Genomic DNA, 21730 nt, shown 5'->3' on the forward strand with positions numbered 1-21730 from the left:
TTGTAAATCTCTTCTGCACTCTTTCTATAGTATCCCCATCCTTCCTGTAGTGAGGTGACCAGAACAGAGCACAGTACTCCAAGTACTGAACAACTAGACACAGTACTCCATATACTGAACAACTAGACACAGTACTCCATATACTGAACCACTAGACACAGTACTCCATATACTGAACCACTAGACACAGTACTCCATATACTGAACAACTAGACACAGTACTCCATATACTGAACCACTAGACACAGTACTCCATATACTGAACCACTAGACACAGTACTCCATATGCTGAACCACTAGACAAAGTACTCCATATACTGAACCACTAGACACAGTACTCCATATACTGAACCACTAGACACAGTACTCCATATACTGAACCACTAGACACAGTACTCCATATGCTGAACCACTAGACACAGTACTCCATATGCTGAACCACTAGACACAGTACTCCATATACTGAACCACTAGACACAGTACTCCATATACTGAACCACTAAACACAGTACTCCATATACCTAACCACTAGACACAGTACAGTTGGCCCTCCTTATCCGCAAGGAATTGGTTCTAAGATCCCCTGCAGATGCCAAAAAACGCGGATGCTCAAGTCCCTTATTTAACCTGTCTCAGTGCGGTGGAATTTAGGAATCGGCTCAGCTCTGAATCCGCAGGGTTTATGTTAATGAAAATAATCACGATCACGATTGAAAATAAGGTGGAAGTAATAAAGCAATCGGAAAGAAGTGAAATGCCCCCGGTCACTGGAAAAGCATTAGGCTGCAGTTGGTCAACGATCGGAACAATTTTAATGGAGCATGTGAAAGGCCCTGCCCTGATGAAAGCTACAGTTATTACTAAGTAACGCAGTAGTTTAATTATTGAAATACATACATTTCTTAAGTGTTTTATATGCATAGAAAGGTAAAATATATACTATATACTAAGACAAACGTTTGACGAACTGACAGTAAATAATACCGGATGTACCTGTTCTGACTTCAAATCTGACTTAAAGACAGACTCAGGAACGGAAGTCGTTCATAACCCGGGGACTTGCCTGTACTTTTAAATCATCTCTAGATTACTTATAATACCTAATACAATATAAATGCTATGTAAATAGTTGTTATACTGTATTGTTTAGGGAATAATAACAAGAAAAATAATCTGTACATGCTCAAACAATGAGTGCTGGAGAGAGAACCTCCGGGTTTTCCTGATTCACGGTTGGTTGAATCCGTGCATGTGGAACCCGCGGATAAGGAGGGCTGACTGTACTCAATACTGAATCTTCTGAACCACTGAAATCAGACTAACTAGCCTAAATTTTCCTTTTTTCTGCTTCCCTCTCTTTTTGAACAGTGGAATGATATTTGCAATTTTCTAGTCCTCTGGAACCATTCCAGAATCTAGTGATTCTTGAAAGATCATTACAGTTGCCTCCACAATCTCTTCAGCTATCTATTTTGGAATCCTGGTGTGTACACGATCAGGTCCATGTCACTATCTACATTTAGACCTTTCAGTTTCTCAAGCACCTTGGTAATAGCAACTACACTCACTTCTGTCCCTGACCCTCTCAATATTCTGGCACATTGCTAGTGCCTTTCACAGTGAAGACTGATGCAAAATACTCATTAAGTTCATCCACCATTTTTTGCCCCTCATTTCTACCTCTCCAGCATCATTTTCCAGCAGTCCAATATGCACTCTTACCACTCATTTACTCTTTATATATCTGAAAATACTTTTGGTATCCTCTTTTATGTTATTGGCAAGCTTACGTTCATATTTCATGTTTTCTCTTCTTAATTTTTTTAGTTGCCTTCCATTGGTTTTTAAAAGCATCCTAGTCATTTAACTTCTCACTAATTTTTTCAATATTATATGCCCTCATTTTTTCATTTATGTTCTCTGACTTACCTTGTCAGCTATGATAGCCACATCTGCCCTTTAGAATACTACTTCATCTTTGGGAGGTATCTATCCTGTTCCTTTTGAATAGTCCCCAAAAACTCGTAATTGCTGTTCTGCCATCATCCATGATGGTGTCCCCTTCCAGTCAACTTTGACCAGCTCTTCCCTCATGCCTCTGTTATTCCCTTTTCTCTACTGTAATACTGGTAGGGTCAACTCTTCACTGGTTCCTAAGGGTTCTATTACCTTAAGCTTCCTTACCTAATCTAGTTTATTACACAACACCCAATTGAGAATTGTGTTTCCCCTCGTGAACAAAACCGCAAGCTACTCTGAAAAGCCGTCTCATAGGCATTTTACAAATTTCATCTCTTGGGATCCAGCGACAAAATAATTTTCCCAGTCTATCTGTATATTGAAATCCCTCCTTGACATTCGTAATATTGACCTTATTACTTAACTTTTCTATCTCCTGTTCTACTTTATAACCTGCATCCTGGCTACTGTTCAGAAGCCTGTATATAACTCCCATCAGGGTCTTTTTACCCTTGCAGTTTCTTAACTACCCACAAGGATTGCACATCTCCTGATCCTATGTCACTTCTTGAATACTGTTGTATTCAAATTTGACATTTAGATTGGCTGATTTAAATTCAAATCTGGGATACAAGGAAATACATTACAATTCTCTGATTCCCAGAGTTACTTTGACCCTACATGTCCTGTGAGGACTCATTCCATTGTCCTGCTGCTCCCCCACCAGTGCTTGTTTGTTAACCACTTTCCACACATTTTCTTTCACATACCCGACTGTCCCCCAGACCACTTTCCTGAATGAAACCAGCTTCCATATTCAGTGAATCATCCTTTGCCAGTCCAAGCCATTCCAGTACAATGATACTACCAAGTGTGTCATCATCCTCTTTCAACATTGTGTTGAGACTGTTCCCTCTGGGACAGTCTGATTGTCTTTCTCGTCACTGCCAACACCTCCGTCACTTCCCACAGCAACTGGAGGACATGCAGCATATATGTAGCCTAACACAGAAATTTAAAAAACAATATGTTTCAATTGTTCAATCAAGCATCTTGGAGGGAGAAGTAGAATGAAAGAAGGTCATCACCTGAAATGTTATTGTTTTACTCTCTTCATTAAATGCAGTCTCCTACCTTCCCACCATTCAGAGCCCCAAACATATTCAATGTGCTACCATGATCCATATCAGTTCAGCATGCTGTATTGTCTAACCATGGGCAAGCCAATAAATAATTAGATGACGATTTTTCAAAAGAATATCTGTCCCATATTAGAAAGAATATTCCCCTATTGTGTTGCTAACAAATCAGATTAGAGAGAGGAATGGTGTCCTGACTAATTGTCATTAGTCCTTGTGGCATTTCAGAATACAAGGATCTGCAGACATGCATCCAACAAATCTGTGTTTTCTGAGAAGGTTATTAAGAAAATTGCTGAAGGCAGTGTGATAGGCATGGAATACATGGATCTTGGCTATGGTAGGCTGGTCCAGAAATTTAGGGCAAATAGAATTGAAGGCATTTGGCAAACCAGATCCAAAACTGAGACAGAAGGCAGAGGGTTGTGGCGCAAGGTTGTTTTTCTGACTGGATGTCTGTAACCAGTGGTATACCACAGAAATTGCTGCTAGGACCTTTGTCATATCTTGGATGAGAATGTGGCCTGAGAAGTAAGTTTGCAAGGACATGTAAATTGGTGGAATTGCAGACAGTGAAAATGGTTACCTGAGGTTGCAGAGTGATATAGATCAGATAGAAAGTTGGACAGGGCTGTGGAAGATGGAATTTAATCCAGATATGTATGAGATGATTAGTTTTAGGTAGCCTAGTACGAACAAAATTATATAAAGTAAATCACCATGTTGATGTAAAGAGGGACGTTGGGGTTCAAGTTAACCCTCCGAAAATGGCAACACAGGGTAGTGAATAACATGTTCAAGTTTCTTGCAAGATGAGACAAAGTCAGCATGGTTTCCTTAAGGGAAGATTTTGCCTGATGAACCTGTTGGAATTCTTTGAGGAGATTACAAGTAGGATAGATAAAGAGGATGCAGTGGATATTGTATATTTGAACTTTCGGAAGGCCTTTGACAAGGTGTCACACATGAGGCTGCTTACCAAGTTAAGAGCCCATGGTATTACAGGAAAGTTACTGGCATCATTAAAGCATTGGCTGATTGGTAGGAGGCAGTGAGTGTGAATAAAAAAAATCCTTTTCTGGTTGGCTGCCAGTGACTAGCAGTGCTCTGCAGGGGTCAGTGTTGGGACTGCTTTTTATGCTGTATATTACTGATTTAGATGATGGAATAGATGGCTTTGTTGCCGAGTTTGCAGATGATATGAAAGTTGGTGAGAGGCAGGTAGTGTTGAAGAAACAGGTAGGCTGCAGAAGGACTTGGACAGAATAGGAGAATGGGCAAGGAAGTGTCAAATGGATACAGTGTTGGAAAATGCATGACCATACACTTTAGTAGTAGTAATAAATGTGCAGGCTGTTTTCTAAATGGGGAGAAAATCCAAAAAAATTCTGAGATGCAGAGACTTGGGAGTCTCCGTGCGAACACCCTGAAGGTTAACTTGCAGGTTGAGTCGGTGGTGAGGAAGTCAGATGCAATGTTCACATTTGTTTCAGGATGTCTAGAATACAAGAGCAAGGATGTGATCCTGAGGCTTTATAAGGCACTGGTGAGGCCTCACCTTGAGTATTGTGAACAGTTCTGAGTTGCTCATTTAAGAAATGATGTGCTGACATTGGAGAGGGTTCAGAGGAGATTCACAGGAATGATTCCAGGAATGAAAAGGAATGAAAAAGAACTGTCGTATGCGGAATGTTTGATGGCTCTGGGTCTGTACTCGCTGGAATTTACAAGGATGGGGGGGGGGTGGGGGGAATCACATTGAAATCTTTCAAATGTTGAAAGGCCTAGACAGAGTTGATGTGGAAAGGATGCTTCCCATGGTGCGGGCCAAGAAGGCACATCCTCAGGATAGAGGGGCATCCATTTAAAACAGAGATACAGAGAAATTTCTTTAGCCAGACGATGATGAATTTCTGGAATTAATTAGCACAGGCAGCTGTGGAGGCCAGGTTGTTGGGTGTAAAGCAGAGACTGGTAGGATCTTGTTTGGACACGGCATCAAAGGTTATTGGGAGAAGGCCAGGGATAGGGTTTAGAAGAGGGGGAAGGATCAGCCATAATTGAATGGCGGATCAGACTTGATTGGCCAAATGGCCTAATTCTGCTCCTATGTCCTATGTCTTACTGTCTTTTATCAGCAGGAATATTGAGTGTGAGATCTTGGACATCATGCTGTGCTGTACAAGACTTGAGTTCACCATACTTGCAATATTCTATACATAGAAACATAGAAAATAGGTGCAGGAGTAGGCCATTTGGTCCTTGGAGCCTGCACCGCCATTCAGTATGATCATGGCTGATCATCCAACTCAGAACCCTGTACCTGCTTTCTCTCTATACCCCCTGATTCCCTTTAGCCACAAGGGCCATATCTAACCCTCTTAAATATAGCCAATGAACCAGTCTCAACTGTTTCCTGTGGCAGAGAATTCCACAGATTCACCACTCTGTGTGAAGAAGTTTCTTCTCATCTCGGTTCTAAAAGGCTTCCCCTTTATCCTTAAACTGTGACCCCTCGTTCTGGACTTCCCCAAAATCGGAAACAATCTTCCTGCATCTAGCCTGTCCAATCCCTTTAAATTTTATACAGTTCTGGTCACCACATTATACTCAGATGTTGGTCATCTGAGAGAGTTTCACTGGCATGTTGCCTAGAATGGCGAGCTATAATTACAAGCAGATATTGGATTGTTTTCTCTGGACCACAGAAGGTTGAGGATTTTCTAAAACAACGATGGTCTGAGATAGGCCAGAGAGTCAGTCTTTTTCCAATGGTAAAACTAGGAAAGAGGAGAGGAAAGATGAGAGGAAAAAAGTTTAAAGGGGATGTTGGACAGGTGTTTCTACAAGAGGGTGGTGGATATGTGAATGAGGTGCAAAAGAAAGTGCTGGAGGCAGGTGTATTTGTGTGTCTTTTAAAAAAATCATGAAACAGGAATAGGAAGATAACGGATTGATATAGGCCAAATACAGGAAGATGGCCAGTATCTTTGTTGGCATGGGTAATTTGGGCTAAAGGCCCTGTTTCTGTGTTGTATATCTCTGTAATATTGTGAACACTCCACGATACCTATTGCTTCATATAGCACAGAGCAATGGCACATTTCACTAGTTATGTACAGAATCTTTTACACGAAATCTTGAATCTGCATCGAAGCTGCATATAAGATCTGATTTTAATTAAGATAAAGTGTAACGTTTCATTCATGAGTTCTAAATGTATTATTGTTAGTTACTGTTAGTGAAGAGGTAACCTTGAAGTAAGTTTCTGATGGTTCTAATTAAGTGGATTTTCTCATTGATATATCTCTTCTGCTTGTCAGATTTGCAGTGAGTCTGAATTACTGGAAGGATCCATACATACAGTACTTTACAAAGCAACCAAATGAAAGAAAAGCTCCTGAAATAAACAGAGGTAGGACCTTGCATCATTGCTACAATATGCTTGACTTTCCTTCCCATGTGTTGTTCTCATAATTTTTTCTCACGTTTTCTGTACTTTAAATGCATTGGATTCTTGCTGCTGTGCGGTTTCATGCATTGTTGTTTTCTGAGTCCTCTCAGTACTCATTGGTAATCAGATACATTCTATCTCCATCTTGAAAAGGCCAGTTTTACTTTCTCTTCCTCAATTCCAATTTCTTTATTTTGTTTTATATTTTTGGTTATATATCTGACACTTTGTGGTTTAAATTCAGAAACATATTAACAGAGACAGGTTGTGTTGACAAAAAATGTTTTGGGTTGAGAGTTTTTCGAAGGTTGTAATTTTTTTTAATCCCTTGGAAATCCTTTGTAGACAGACTTCCATCCTGCTGGCAGGCTGATATTTTATGTTAACTTTCTGCCTGCTGAGAAGCAGGTTGTTAAGAATCCTGACCACAGGGGAGGAGTAACCCTGGGGATTATAGGAGGGCTGGAGAAACCTTGATAGTAACAGGGTCATGAGAAACAGATATGCAGATTCTGGAAAGGTGTAATAATAACAGGGTTGTTGTGGTGGGAGATTTTCATTTCCCAAATATTGATTAGCATCTCCCTAAAGCAAGGGGTTTAGATGGGGTGCAGTTTGTTAGATGTGCTCAGGAAGGTTTCCTGACACAATATGTAGATATGCCTACAAGAGGAGAGGCTGTACTTGATCCGGTATTGGGAAATGAACCTGTTCAGGTGTCAGATATCTCAGTGGGAGAGCATTTTGGAGATAGTGGTCACAATTCTATCTCCTTTACCATAGAGCAAACACGAGGAAATCTGCAGATGCTGGAAATTCAAACAACACACACAAAATGCTGGTGGAACACAGCAGGCCAGGCAGCATCTATAAGGAGAAGCACTGTCGAAGTTTCGGGCCGAGACCCTTCGTCAGGACTAACTGAAAGGAAAGAACCCTCCGCACCAATCCCAACCTCACTATAAAACCCGCTGATAAGGGGGGAGCTGTTGTTGTCTGGCGTACTGACCTCTACCTGGCCGAGGCACAGCAACAACTCTCTGATACCTCCTCTTATTTACCCCTTGATCATGACGCCACTAAGGAGCACCAGGCCACTGTCTCCTATACCATCACCAACCTTATCAGCTCTGGGGATCTCCCATCCACTGACACCAACCTCATAGTTCCCACACCCCGCACTTCCCGTTTCTACCTCCTACCCAAGTTCCACAAACCTGCCTGTCCAGGTAGACTCATTGTCTCAGCTTGCTCCTGCCCCACCGAACTCATTTCTGCATACCTTGACACTGTTTTATCCCTCCTTGTTCAACCTCTTCCCACCTATGTTTGTGAGACTTCTCACGCTTTGAATTTTTTCAATGATTTTAAGTTCCCTGGCCCCACCGCCTTATTTTCACCATGGACGTCTAGTCCCTATATACCTCCATCCCCCACCAGGAAGGTCTCAAAGCTCTCCGCTTCTTTTTGGATTCCAGACCTAATCAATTCCCCTGTACCACCACTCTCCTCCGTCTAGCGGAATTAGTTCTTACTCTCAATAATTTCTCCTTTGGCTCCTCCCACTTCCTCCAAACCAAGGGTGTAGCCATGGGCACCCGTATGGGTCCCAGTTCTGCCTGCCTTTTTGTCGGCTTTGTGGAACAGTCCATGTTCCAAGTCTATACGGGTATCTGTCCACCTCTTTTCCTTCGCTACATCGATGACTGCATTGGCGCTGCCTCCTGCACACATGCTGAGCTCGTTGACTTCATTAACTTTGCCTCCAACTTTCACCCTGCCCTCAAATTTACTTGGTCCATTTCTGACACCTCCCTCCCCTTTCTTGATCTTCCTGTCTCCATCTCTGGAGACGGCCTAACTACTGATATCTACTATAAGCCTACAGACTCTCACAGCTACCTGGACTATTCCTCTTCCCACCCTGTCTCTTGCAAAAATGCTATCCCCTTCTCACAATTCCTCCGTCTCTGCCGCATCTGCTCTCAGGATGAGGCTTTTCATTCCAGGACGAAGGAGATGTCTTCCTTTTTTTAAAAAAGGGGCTTTCCTTCTTCCACCATCAACTCTGCTCTCAAATGCATCTCTCCCATTTCCCACACATCTGCCCTCACCTCATCCGCCCACCACCCCATTTAGGATAGGGTTCCCCTTGTCCTCACCTACCACCCCACCAACCTCCAGGTCCAACGCTTAATTCTCTATAACTTCTGCCACCTCCAATGGGATCCCACTACCAAGAGCATCTTTCCCTCCTCTCCCCTCTTTCTGCTTTCTGCAGGGATCGCTCCCTACGCGACTCCCTTATCCACTCGTCCACCCCATCCCTTCCCACCGATCTCCCTCCTGGCACTTATCCTTCTAAGTGGAACAAGTGCTACACCTGCCCTTACACTTCGTCCCTCACCACCATTCAGGGCCCCAGACAGTCCTTCCAGGTGAGGCGACACTTCACCTGTGAGTCGGCTGGTGTGGTATACTGCGTCCGGTGCTCCCAGTGTGGCCTTTTATATATTGGTGAGACCCGACGCAGACTGGGAGACCGTCTCGATGAACACCTACGCTCCATCCACCAGAGAAAGCAGGATCTCCCAGTGGCCACACATTTTAATTCCACATCCCATTCCCATTCTGATATGTCTATCCATGGCCTCCTCTACTGTCAAAATGAATCCAAACTCAGGTTGGAGGAACAACACCTTATATACTGGCTGGGTAGCCTCCAACCTGATGGCATGAACATTGACTTCTCTAACTTCTGTTAATGCCCCTCCTCCCCTTCTTACCCCATCCCTGACAATATTTAGTTGTTTGTTTTTTTCCTCTCTCTCTGCCCATCACTCTGCCTGTTCTCCATCTCCCTCTAGTGCTCCCCCCTCCCCCTTTCTTTCTCCCAAGGCCTCCCATCCCATGATCCTTTCCCTTCTCCAGCTCTGTATCATTTTCACCAATCACCTTTCCGGCTCTCAGCTTCACCCCACCCCCTCTGGTCTTCTATCATTTTGCATTTCCCCCTCCCCCCACTACTTTCAAATCTCTTGGTATCTTTCCTTTCAGTTAGTCCTGACAAAGGGTCTCGGCCCGAAACGTCGACGGTGCTTCTCCTTATAGATGCTGCCTGGCCTGCTGTGTTCCACCAGCATTTTGTGTGTGTCCTTTACCATAGCATTGGAGGGGGATAGGAACAGACAAGTTAGGAAGGCGTTTAATTGGAATAAGGGGAAATATGAAGCTATCAGGCAGGAACTTAGAAGCATAAATTGGGAACAGATGTTCTCAGGGAAATGTACGGAAGAAATGTGGCAAATGTTCAGGGGATATTTGCGTGGAGTTCTGCATAGGTATTTTCCATTGAGATAGGGAGAGGATGGTAGGGTACAGGAACCATGGTGTACAAGGGCAGTTGAAAATCTAGTCAATAAGAAGAGAAAAACTTACGAAAGGTTCAAAAAACTAGGTAATGATAGAGATCTAATAGATTATAAGGCTAGCAAGAAGGAGCAGAAGAGCCAGAAGGGGCCATGAGAAGGTCTTGGCGAGCGGGATGAAGGAAAATCCTGCATACTCGCTTTCTACGAGTAATGGAAGAGCAAGGTGTGAGAGAAAAGGACCAATCAAGTGTGACAGTGAACAAGTGTGTATGGAATCGGAGGAGATAACAAAAATGCTTAATGAATACTTTGCTTCAGTATTCACTACGGAAAAGGTTCTTGACGATTGTATTCATTACTTATAGCAGATTGAAAAAGCTTGAATATATAGACATTAGGAAAGATGATGTGCTGGAACTTTTGGAAAGCATCAAGTTGGCTAAATCTCCTGGACCAAATGAGATGTACCCCAGGCTACTATGGGAGGCGAGGGAGGAGATTGCTGAGCCCCTGGCATTGATCTTTGCATCATCAATGGGAACGGGAGAGGTTCCGGAGGATTGGAGGGTTGCAGATGTTGTTTCCTTATTCAAGAAAGGGAGTAGAGATAGCCCAGGAAATTATAAACCAGTGAGCCTTATTTCAGTAGTTGGTAAGTTGATGGAAAAGATCCTGAGAGGCAGGATTTATGAACATTTGGAGAAGCATAAACATTTATAATGATAAACATTTATGATTAGGAATAGTCAGCATGGCTTTGTCAAAGGCATGTCATGCCTGATGAGCCTGATTCAGTTTTTTGAGGATGTGACTAAACACATTGATGAAAGTAGAGCAGTAGATGTAGTGTATGTGGATTTCAGCAAGGTATTTAATAAGGTACCCCATGCAAGGCTTATTGAGAAAGTAAGGAGGCATGGGATCCAAGGGGTCCTTGCCTTGTGCATCCAGAATTGTCTAGCTCACAGAAGGCAAACAGTGGTTGCAGACGGGTTAAATTCTGCATGGAGGTCGGTGACCACTGGTGTGCCTCGGGAATCTGTTCAGGGACCCCTTGTCTTCATGATTTTTATAAATGACCTTGATGAGGAAGTGCAAACACGAGGAAATCTACAGATGCTGGAAATTCAAACAACACACAAAATGCTGGTGGAACACAGCAGGCCAGGCAGCATCTATAAGGAGAAGCACTGTCGACGTTTCGGGCCGAGACCCTTCATCAGGACTAACTGAAAGGAAAGATAATAAGAGATTTGAAAGTAGTGGGGGGAGGGGGAAATGCGAAATGATAGGAGAAGACCGGAGGGGGTGGGATGAAGCTAAGAGCTGGAAAGGTGATTGGCGAAAGTGATACAGAGCTGGAGAAGGGAAAGGATCATGGGACGGGAGGCCTTGGGAGAAAGAAAGGGGGAGGGGGGAAGCACCAGAGGGAGATGGAGAACAGGCAAATAACTAAATATGTCAGGGATGGGGTAAGAATGGGAGGAGGGGTATTAACGGAAGTTAGAGAAGTCAATGTTCATGCCATCAGGTTGGAGGCTATCCAGCAGGTATATAAGGTGTTGTTCCTCCAACCTGAGTTTGGATTCATTTTGACAGTAGAGGAGGCCATGGATAGACATATCAGAATGGGAATGGGATGTGGAATTAAAATGTATGGCCACTGGGAGATCCTGCTTTCTCTGGCGGACCGAGGGTAGGTGTTCAGTGAGACGGTCTCCAAGTCTGCGTTGGGTCTCACCAATATATAAAAGGCTACACCGGGAGCACTGGATGCAGCATACCACACCAGCCGACTCACAGGTGAAGTGTCGCCTCACCTGGAAGGACTGTCTGGGGCCCTGAATGGTGGCGAGGGAGGAAGTGTAAGGGCAGGTGTAGCACTTGTTCCGCTTAAGGATAAGTGCCAGGAGGGAGATCGGTGGGAAAGGATGGTGGGGGACAAGTGTACAAGGGAGTCGCGTAGGGAGCGATCCCTGCAGAAAGCAGAAGGGTGGGGGAGGGAAAGATGCGCTTGGTAGTGGGATACACCTGCCCTTGCAAGCGGAACAAGTGCTACACCTGCCCTTGCAACCCACCAATCTCCCTCCTGGCTCTTACCCTTGTAAGCGGAACAAGTGCTACACCTGCCTTTGCACTTCCTCCCTCGCCACCATTCAGGGCCCCAGACAGTCCTTCCAGGTGAGGCGACACTTCACCTGTGAGTCATCTGGTGTGGTATGCTGCATCCAGTGCTCCCGGTGTAGCCTTTTATATATTGGTGAGACCCAACGCAGACTTGGAGACCGTCTCACTGAACACCTATGCTCTGTCCAACAGAGAGAGCAGGATCTCCCAGTGGCCACACATTTTAATTCCACGTCCCATTCCCATTCTGATATGTCTATCCATGGCCTCCTCTACTGTCAAAATAAATCCAAACTCAGGTTGGAGGAACAACACCTTATATACCTGCTGGATAGCCTCCAACCTGATGGCATGAACATTGACTTCTCTAACTTCCGTTAATGTCCCTCCTTCCCTTCTTACCCCATCCCTGACATATTTAGTTTCGCCAATCACCTTTCCAGCTCTTAGCTTCATTCCACCCCCTCCGGTCTTCTCCTATCATTTCGCATTTCCCCCTCTCCCCCACTACTTTCAAATCTCTTCGTATCTTTCCTTTCAGTTAGTCCTGACGAAGGGTCTCGGCCCGAAATGTCGACAGTGCTTCTCCTTATCGATGCTGCCTGGCCTGCTGTGTCCCACCAGCATTTTGTGTGTGTTGATGAGGAAGTGGAGGGATTGGTTAGTAAATTTGCTAGTGACACAATGGGATCTTGGGGTCCAAGTGCATAGGACACTCAAAGTTGCTGTGCAGGTTGACTTTCTGGTTAAGAAGGTGTACAGTGCATTGGCCTTCATCAACCGTGGAATTGAGTTTAAGAGCCGAGAGGTAATGTTACATCTTTATAGGTCCCTGGTCAGGCCCCACTTGGAGTACTGTGTTCAGTTCTGGTCACCTCACTACAGAAAGGATGTGGAAACTATAGTAAAGGTGCAGAGGAGATTTACAAGGATTTACAAGGAGATTGCCTGGATTGGGGAGCATGCCTTATAAGAATAGGTTGAGTGAACTCGGCCTTTTATAACCATATAACAAGTATAGCACGGAAACAGGCCATCTTGTTTACTCTCACCTAGACCCACCAACCTTCACTCAGCCCATAACCTTCCATTCCTTTCCTGTCCATATACCTATCCAATTTTTTTTAAATGACAATGTCAAACCTGCCTCTACCATTTCTATTGGAAGTTCGTTCCACACAGCTACCACTCTCTGAGTAAAGAAGTTCCCCCTCGTGTTACCCCTAAACTTTTGCTCCCTAACTCTCAACTCATGTCCTCTTGTTTGAATCTCCCCTACTCTCAATGGAAAAAGCCTATCCACATCAACTCTATAAAAGCCTATCCTCCTCATAATTTTAAATACCTCTATCAAGTCCCCCCCAACCTTCTACGCTCCAAAGAATAAAAGCCTAACTTGTTCAACCTTTCTCTGTAACTTAGATGCTGAAACCCAGGTAACATTCTAGTAAATCTTCTCTGTACTCTCTCTATTTTGTAGATATCTTTCCTATAATTTGGTGACCAGAACTGTACACAATACTCCAAATTCGGCCTCACCAATGCCTTGTACAATTTTAACATTACATCCCAACTCCTAAACTCAATGAAAAAAATGAAAACACAAAGTGCTGGCAGAACTCAGCAGGCTAGACAGCATCTATGGGAGGAGGTAGTGACGATGTTTTGAGCCAAAACCCTTTATCAGGGTTCATCACCGCAACCCCATACTCAATGCTCTGATTTATAAAGGCCAGCATACCAAAAGCTTTCTTCACCACCCTATCCACATGAGATTCCACCTTCAGGGAACTATGCATCATTATTCCCAGATCACTCTGTTCTACTGCATTCCTCAATGCCCTACCATTTACCATGTATGTCCTATTTGGATTATTCCTACCAAAATGTAGCACCTCACACTTATCAGCATTAAACTCCATCTGCCATCTTTCAGCCCACTCTTCTAACTGGCCTAAATCTCTCTGCAAGCTTTGAAAACCTACATCATTATCCATAACGCCACCTATCTTAGTATCATCTACATACTTACTAATCCAATTTACCACCCCATCATCCAGATCATTAATGTTTATGACAAACAACATTGGACCCAGTACAGATCCCTGAGGCACACCACTAGTCACCGGCCTCCAACTTGACCAACAGTTATCCACCACTACTCTCTGGCATCTCCTATCCAGCCACTGTTGAATCCATTTTACTACTTCAATATTAATACCTAACGATTGAACCTTCCATGTGGAACCTTGTCAAAGGCCTTACTGAAGTCCATATAGACAACATCCACTGCTTTACCCTCATCAACTTTCCTCGTAACCTCTTCAAAAAATTCAATAAGGTTCGTCAAAGGTGACCTTTCACACACAAATCCATGTTGACTGTTCCTAATCAGACCCTGTCTTTAACCCTCGTGTTACCCCTAAACTTTTGCCCCCAACTCTCAACTTGTGTCCTCTTGTTTGAATCTCCCCTACTCTCAATGGAAAAAGCCTATCCACGTCAACTCTATCTATCCCCCTCATAATTTTAAGTACCTCTATCAAGTCCCCCCTCAACCTTCTATGCTCCAAAGAATAAAGACCTAACTTATTCAACCTTTTATATTATATTAGCATATTTTTACAAGAATTGAATGGGGGTACAAGAGTTGTATGGCACATCTGAACTCGTGCGTGAAAAAATTGACACACGGAATGTAAAAGGTTGGCCACCCTACCGGGGGTGGGAACCATAGTGAAGGGACCCAGGATAGGGCAGATGGTAAAAAAGCAAAGACAGAGTGTAACCAGACTGTCACGAAGGGCAGGCAGATGACAGGACAAAATTGCAGCCAGCAGGGTGAGAATCAGTGTATAAGGGATGCAGAATCAAAATGGGTAGCAAATATAGTACTCGGTGTTATATCTTAATTCACAAAGTATAAGAAATAAGGTGGATGATCTTGTTGCACTTTTACAGATTGTCAGATATGTTGTTGTGGCCATCACTGAATCATGGCTGAAGGATGTTTGTAGTTGGGAGCTGAATGCCCAAGGTTACACATTCTATTGGAGGAATAATAGTAGGCAGATGCGAGGATGGCGTGGCTCTGCTGGTAAAGAATGGCATCAAATCAGTAGAAAGATGTGACATAGGATCAGAAGATGCAGAATCCTTGTGGGTTGAGTTAACAAACTACAAGGGTAAAGGGACCCTATTGACAGTTTTTCCAGGCCTCCCAACAGCAGCTGGGATGTGGACCACAGATTACAAAGGGAAATAGAAAAGGCGAGTCAAAATGGGAGATGTCGATTGGGAAAATCAGGTAATGGATTGGTAATGAATCTAAAGAGAGTGAGTTTGTTGAAAGCCTACAAGATGGCTTCTTAGAGCAGTTTGTCGCTGAGCCTACTGGGGATTAGCTATTACGAGGGAATGGATTGGGTGTCATGTAATGAACCGGAGGCGATGAGGGAACTTAAGGTAAAAGAACCATCAGGTTACAGTGATCACAGTATAACCGAATTCAACTTGAAATTTGATAAGAAGAAAGTAAAGCCTGATATTGAAGTATTTCAGTGGAGTAAAGGAAATTACAGTGGTATGACAGAGGAGTTGATCAAAGTAAATTGGAAGGAGATGCTGGCAGGGATGACAGCAGAGCAGCAATGGTGGGAGGGTTTAAGAAGAAAAATAAGGAATGTACAGAATAGATTATTCCAAAATTTAGAAATTCTGAAATGGCAAAATAATACAACCATGGCTGACAAGGGAAGTCAAAGCCAAGTTAAAAGCAAAAGAGAGGGCATACAACGAAGCAAAAATTAGTGGGAAGATAGAGGATTGGGAAGATAGAGGATTGGGAAGCTTTTAAAAGCCACAGAGAGCAACTAAAAGAATCATTAGGAAGGAAAAGATGAAATATGAAAGAAGCCAGCAATCAATATCAAGCTTTTTCAAGCACGTGGAAAATAAAAGAGAAATGAGAGTGGATATAGGACCACTAGAAAATGAGGCTGGAGAAATAATAACGGGACGAGGAGATGGCAGATGAACTAAATGAGTACTTTACACCAGTCTTCACTGTGGAAGACATTAGCAGTGTGCCAGATGTTGAAGGGGTGACAGTTGAGGAGTTGAGGAGGACAAGTGTGAGGTGATGCATTTTGGAAGGACAAACCAGAAGACTGAATACAGGATTAATGGTCGGTTACTTAAGAGTGTGGATGAACAAAGGGACCTTGGGGTTCAAATCCATACATCCGTCAAGGTCGCTGCACAGGTTAATAGGGTAGTTAAGAAGGCCTATGGGATGCTAGGCTTCATTAACGGGGGATTGAGTTCAAGAGTAGAGAGGTCATGTTGCAACTCTACAAATCTCTGGTGAGACCGCACTTAGAGTATTGTGTTCAATTCTGGTCACCTTGTTATAGGAAGGATGTGGAAGCATAGAGAGGGTGCAGAGGAGATTTACCAGGATGTTGCCTGGATTGGAGAACAAGTCATATGAAGCAAGGTTAGCAGAGCTGGGACTTTTCTCTTGGAGTGTAGAAGAATGAGAGGGGACTTGATAGAGGTCTACAAGATTATGAGAGGCATTGATAGGGTGGATAGTTAGTACCTGTTTCCCAGGACACCAATAGCAAACACCAGAGGGCATCTGTACAAAATTAAGGGAGGGAAGTTTAGGGAAGACATCAGGGGTAAGTTTTTACATGGAGGGTTGTGAGTGCCTGAAATGACTTGCCAAGGATGGTGGTGGAGGCTAAAACATTAGGGGTATTTAAGAGCCTCTTGAACAGGCACATGGATGAAAGAAAAATGGAGGGTTATGAGGTAGTGTGGGTTTAGTACTTTTTTAAGGATTATATGGGTCAACACAACATGGAGGGCTGAAGGGCCTGTACTGTGCTGTGGTGTTCTATTGTTCTATGGGTGTGAGGGAAGAGAATGTCTGGGTAGTGCCAGAGGATTGAAAAATTGTAAATGCCACTCCACTTTTCAAGAAAGGACGAAGGCAGTGGAAAGGAGATTTTAGGCCAGTTAACGTAACCTCAGTGGTTGGGAAGATGTTGGAGTCAGTTGTTAAGGATGAGGTTATGGAGTGCATGGTGATACAGGACAAGATAGGACAAAGTGAGCATGGTTTTCTCAAGGGAAGATCTTAAATGACAAACCTGAAGGAATTCTTTGACGAGATTGCAAGCAGGATAGATAAAGAGGATGCAGTAGATATTGTATATTTGGACTTTCAGACAGCCTTAGGCAAAGTGCCACACATGAGGCTGCTTATGAAGTTAAAAGCCTATGGCATTACAGGAAAGTTACTGGCAAGCTTACAACATTGGCTGATTGGTAGGAGTCAGCGAGTGGGAATAAAAGGATCCTTTTCTGGTTGGCTGCCAGTAATTAGTGGTGTTCTGCAGGGGTCAGTGTTGGGACTGCTCCTTATGCTGTATATCAGTGATTTATATGATGAAATAGATGACTTTGTTGCCAAGTTTGCAGATGTTATGAAGATTGGTGGAAGGGAAGGTCGAGTTGAGACGGGTAGGGTGCAGAAGGACTTGGAGAGATTAGGAGAATGGGCAAGAAAATGGCAAACGGAATACAATATTGGAAGTGCATGGTCATGTACTTTGGTAGTAGAAATAAATATGCAGATTATTTTCTAAATTGGGAAAAAATCTAAAAATCGGAGATGCAAGGGGACTTGGGAATCCTTGAACACCCTAATGGTTAACTTGCAGGTAGAGTCGTTGGTGAGGATGGCAAATGCAATGTTAGTATTCATTTCAAAAGGTCAAGAATACAAGAACAGGAATGTGATGCTGAGGTTCTATAAAGCACTGGTGAGGCCTCACCTTAAGTATTATGAACAGTTTTGGGCTCCTTTTCTAAGAAAAGATGTGCTGGCATTAGAGAGGGTTCAGAGGATGTTCACAAGGGTGATTCCGAAAATGAAAGGGTTATCTATCATATGAGGGATGTTTGATAGTTCTGGGTCTATACTCACTGGAATTTAGAAGGATGAGGGAGAATCTCATTGAAGTCTTTTGTTGAAAGGCCTAGACAGAGTAGATGTGGAAAGGATGTTTCCCATGGTGGGGGAGGCTTGGACAAGAGGGCACAGCCTCAGGATAGAATTGAAATGCGAGAAATTTCTTTAGGCAGCCGTTGCAGAATTTGTGAAATTTGTTACCACAGGCAGCAGTGGAGACCCAGGTCATTGGGTGTGTTTAAGGCAGAGCTTGATAGGTTCTTGATTGGGCAGGGCATCAGAGGTTACGGGGAAAGGCTGGGGTAAATGGTTTGACATGGATATTGTGTTGAATGGATTAGTTCTGTGCTGTGTATGTCTGTCTCTGGATGTTCTCTCCTCCAGTGCTATTTACATCATGATGCAACTGGTGTGTTTGCATTGTGTCCCTTCAGGCAATTTGGATATCATTAGTAATGTACTGTGTCAGGTTGTGGAGATATTTGTCATTGCATCTTGCAGATTAAATGTTTGTTTGTATTGCATTTTGCTAGGATATGTTTTTGTTGTGCTTCACTGGTGTGCATCTTTGTGGCATTTTGCAGGAATGAATTTTCAATGCATTTCATTATGGTGCATTTTTTTGTTGCATTCAGAATGAGTGCATTGGGTAGCATGTCTGTCTTGTTTCATGCGTATGCATATCTGCTTGTGTCACATTTTGTTGGGTTATATTTGTTTTATGTTGTGCTAGGACAGGGGTCACCAAACTTTTTTGCACCATGGACCAGTTTAATATTGACAATATTCTTGCGGACTGGCTGACTGGTGTTAATCACGACCGGAATATAGGTGATATGTCAACTATAAGTCACTTATAAGTGGCTAATACACTCAATTTCATTTTTAAAAGGGTTTATCTAACGAATTTAATATTAAGCACACAGCACATATTTTCCTCGCATGAATATAGTGATAAGTCAATTATAACTCACTTATAAGTCAATAGCATCATAACATTTTAAGTAACATTTGGATATTAAACACACAGCGCATATTTTCCTTGTATGAACATATAGAATCATTGCAACACACCAGTGAGAGGACAAGGTAAGGGCCGGAGGTCCCTGTGCCGGGGCCGCAGCAGTCGCAGTCCGGAGAGAGCGACCAACCGAGCAAGGAGTGTGACAGGGTGCCCGCCCCCCCCCCCCCCCCCCCATAGGTAGGTAGGATCGATCGGCTGACAAAAGTTTGGCTCGAGGGATGACTTTCAGTAGATCTCAGCAAGGTAGCTGCTCTACTACTTACGAAACCCTGAGCCCGAATTAGGTCGTCTGCAAATATTTTAGCACCGGGTTCCCCACAAACATTCGTAGTGCTACACAGGTTTAGAGGCGGTGCCCATCTGTCCACACTCCAAGCCAGTAGCAACGGCACTTCTCGGCCGGTTACCCAAGGCCAACCAATGATCCCTGATGCGAGGGTGTCACTACGTTTAGACGACTGATGACTTCGTGTGGGTAATGACTTCACTTGTGTTCAAGTTCAACAGACGGAATGAGGAAAGGTGCAGCTGACTCATATCACTTCATATTGCCAAATCATATCATTTCCTTGGGGACCACTGTGCTAGGTTGTCACAATATTGCTGAGGTGTGCTTACTTCACTTGTCATCAGACACACTGGCATTGTATTTCATTGGATAGTCTTTCATTGGGCCATTTATGAGGCATCACACCAGAGGTTGTTTTGCTGCCATTCCAGCTGGTCATAATATCATTGCAATGCATTGGGGTATGTTTTCTTTGCAATGTGCTGGAAAATGTCTGGTTGTAGGTGGGAATGAATGTGGGGTTAAGTCAGGGAGCATGCATTTCATTGCACTGCTGATTCCATAGTACATACATTGCATTGGGGTACATTTATGCTGCATTACATCACATTGCATTGAGGCATATGCTTTTCCTTTTGTATTGGGACAAGTTCGCATCTTAATGTTTTACAGAGCTTGTGTCTGGTTGCACCAGGCAGTGAGGTTGCATCACATTGTCAGGGTCCATCTGTGTCACATTGCATTGGGATAATGTATCTCATTGCGTCATGTGGCATCCAGTAGTTATATTGCTTTGCATTGAGTGTTTTCATCACATTGTATTGAGGCATTTTTTTGTTGTATTTTGTTGGAATGAGGTGAGTTTACATTGCATTGTTGCATGTTGTGTAGGGGCATGTTTATGTCTTTTGTATCAGGGAACATTTGCACTTTGAGGTGGGAAGCATACCTCAGGAATAATACAGCACTGTGCAAAAGTCTTGGGCACATGTAAAAAAATTCTGTAAAACAGTTTTGTTGCATAATGCTGCAACACATTTGCTTCCATGAGCAATTGCAGCACATTGTATGGACAACAGGAGTGAGTATTGTTGTTTTATGGTGTATTTGCATATGATTACACAGGGGAGTATTTGCTTGATGTTGCTTCAGGTTGCATGGATTACATTTGCATAATATTTGGGGTCTGTTTTTGTTGTGTAACATCAGGACATTGTATCAGGTTGTCTGGGCTATTTCTGTTGAGTTGTAATGCATTATGTTTTCTCTCTTTATATCTGGATGCACTGCTTGTTATATTGCATTGGGATGTGTTTGTTTAAAATTGTTTTGGGGATATTTTGCTTAGGTTATATTATGGTGGATTTGGGTGAGCATACTTTGGGGTCTTTGTGTGGTCATTTTAGTTGGATCACATCAGTGTACCCTTGGGTTGTTAGGGCACATTGTATTAAGTTGTATTGTGGCATGTTTGTGTTGCAGTGCTTGCATATCAGGTTTTATCAGTTCACAATAGGTTCTGGTAATGCCAGGTACATCTACAGTGGAGCAATATGGGGTTCTTGTTGCAAAGTAGCCCTGACAGAGGTTAGCCATAAACTTGAACAAGGTTTAAAGGACTATTGGTCTACTCCTGCTTTTATGTATTACTTCCTTGGTTATATTGTGTACTTGAAAAGTAGTGACCCCTAGAATGTTTGATGGTGGGAAACTCATCTTGGAATTTGTTTTGAAGACCTGCTATTCTGCCTAAGTGACTTATTTTAATATATGCACCTAAGTGGTAATTATCAGATACTGTTTGGCATGTAACACCATAAAGCCAGAATCTCTCTTTGCTGACATTCAATGTAGAAAACCACACCAGATTCTTCTGCCTTTGAGGGTAAACTGAACTGCTGCATTTCTGGAAATCATCTAACACTGGATATTGGTTGTGTTAATTAAGTCTTGGGACAATATTTTTGCTCCTAAACTTCTATTTTTCTTTGCAGGTTATTATGCTCGTGTAAAAGCAGTGAATTTATTACTGGATGCTTTTGTAAAGAAAACCAACTGTGATTGTCAAGTTCTAAACCTGGGTGCAGGCCTGGACACAACTTTTTGGAGACTCAAGGTATTAATGGGCTAGTTATAGTGGTCATAATTTTTACATACATTAGTTAGTGGCTGTGTAGTTTGGGTGAAGTGATCAGTCAAACAACTAGTCAGAAACACTTCTCAAAAGAACTCTGCCCAAATACACCCAAAATGTTTACAATGTAATTCCACCATAATATAACCCAAGCAAAATATCCCCAGAACAATTTTAAACAAACACATCCCAATGCAATATAACAAGCAGTGCATCCAGGGAGGAAAATGTACTGCATTACAGAGGATCT

At 43.0% G+C, this 21730-nt stretch overlaps 1 protein-coding gene across 5 annotated transcripts in view; it reads left to right on the top strand.

Annotated features, from left to right (window-relative positions):
• lcmt1 (leucine carboxyl methyltransferase 1) overlaps positions 1-21730 on the top strand; it is a 128689-nt gene that overhangs the window by 1695 nt on the left and 105264 nt on the right. For all 5 annotated transcript variants that reach the window (XM_073061077.1, XM_073061079.1, XM_073061078.1 and 2 more), the window contains exons 3-4: positions 6422-6513; positions 21341-21462. In XM_073061077.1, coding sequence (XP_072917178.1) covers positions 6422-6513; positions 21341-21462 — 214 coding nt within the window. The remainder of the gene's footprint in view (positions 1-6421; positions 6514-21340; positions 21463-21730) is intronic.

Source organism: Hemitrygon akajei, chromosome 11, assembly GCF_048418815.1.
Source record: "Hemitrygon akajei chromosome 11, sHemAka1.3, whole genome shotgun sequence".
NCBI lineage: Eukaryota > Metazoa > Chordata > Chondrichthyes > Myliobatiformes > Dasyatidae > Hemitrygon > Hemitrygon akajei.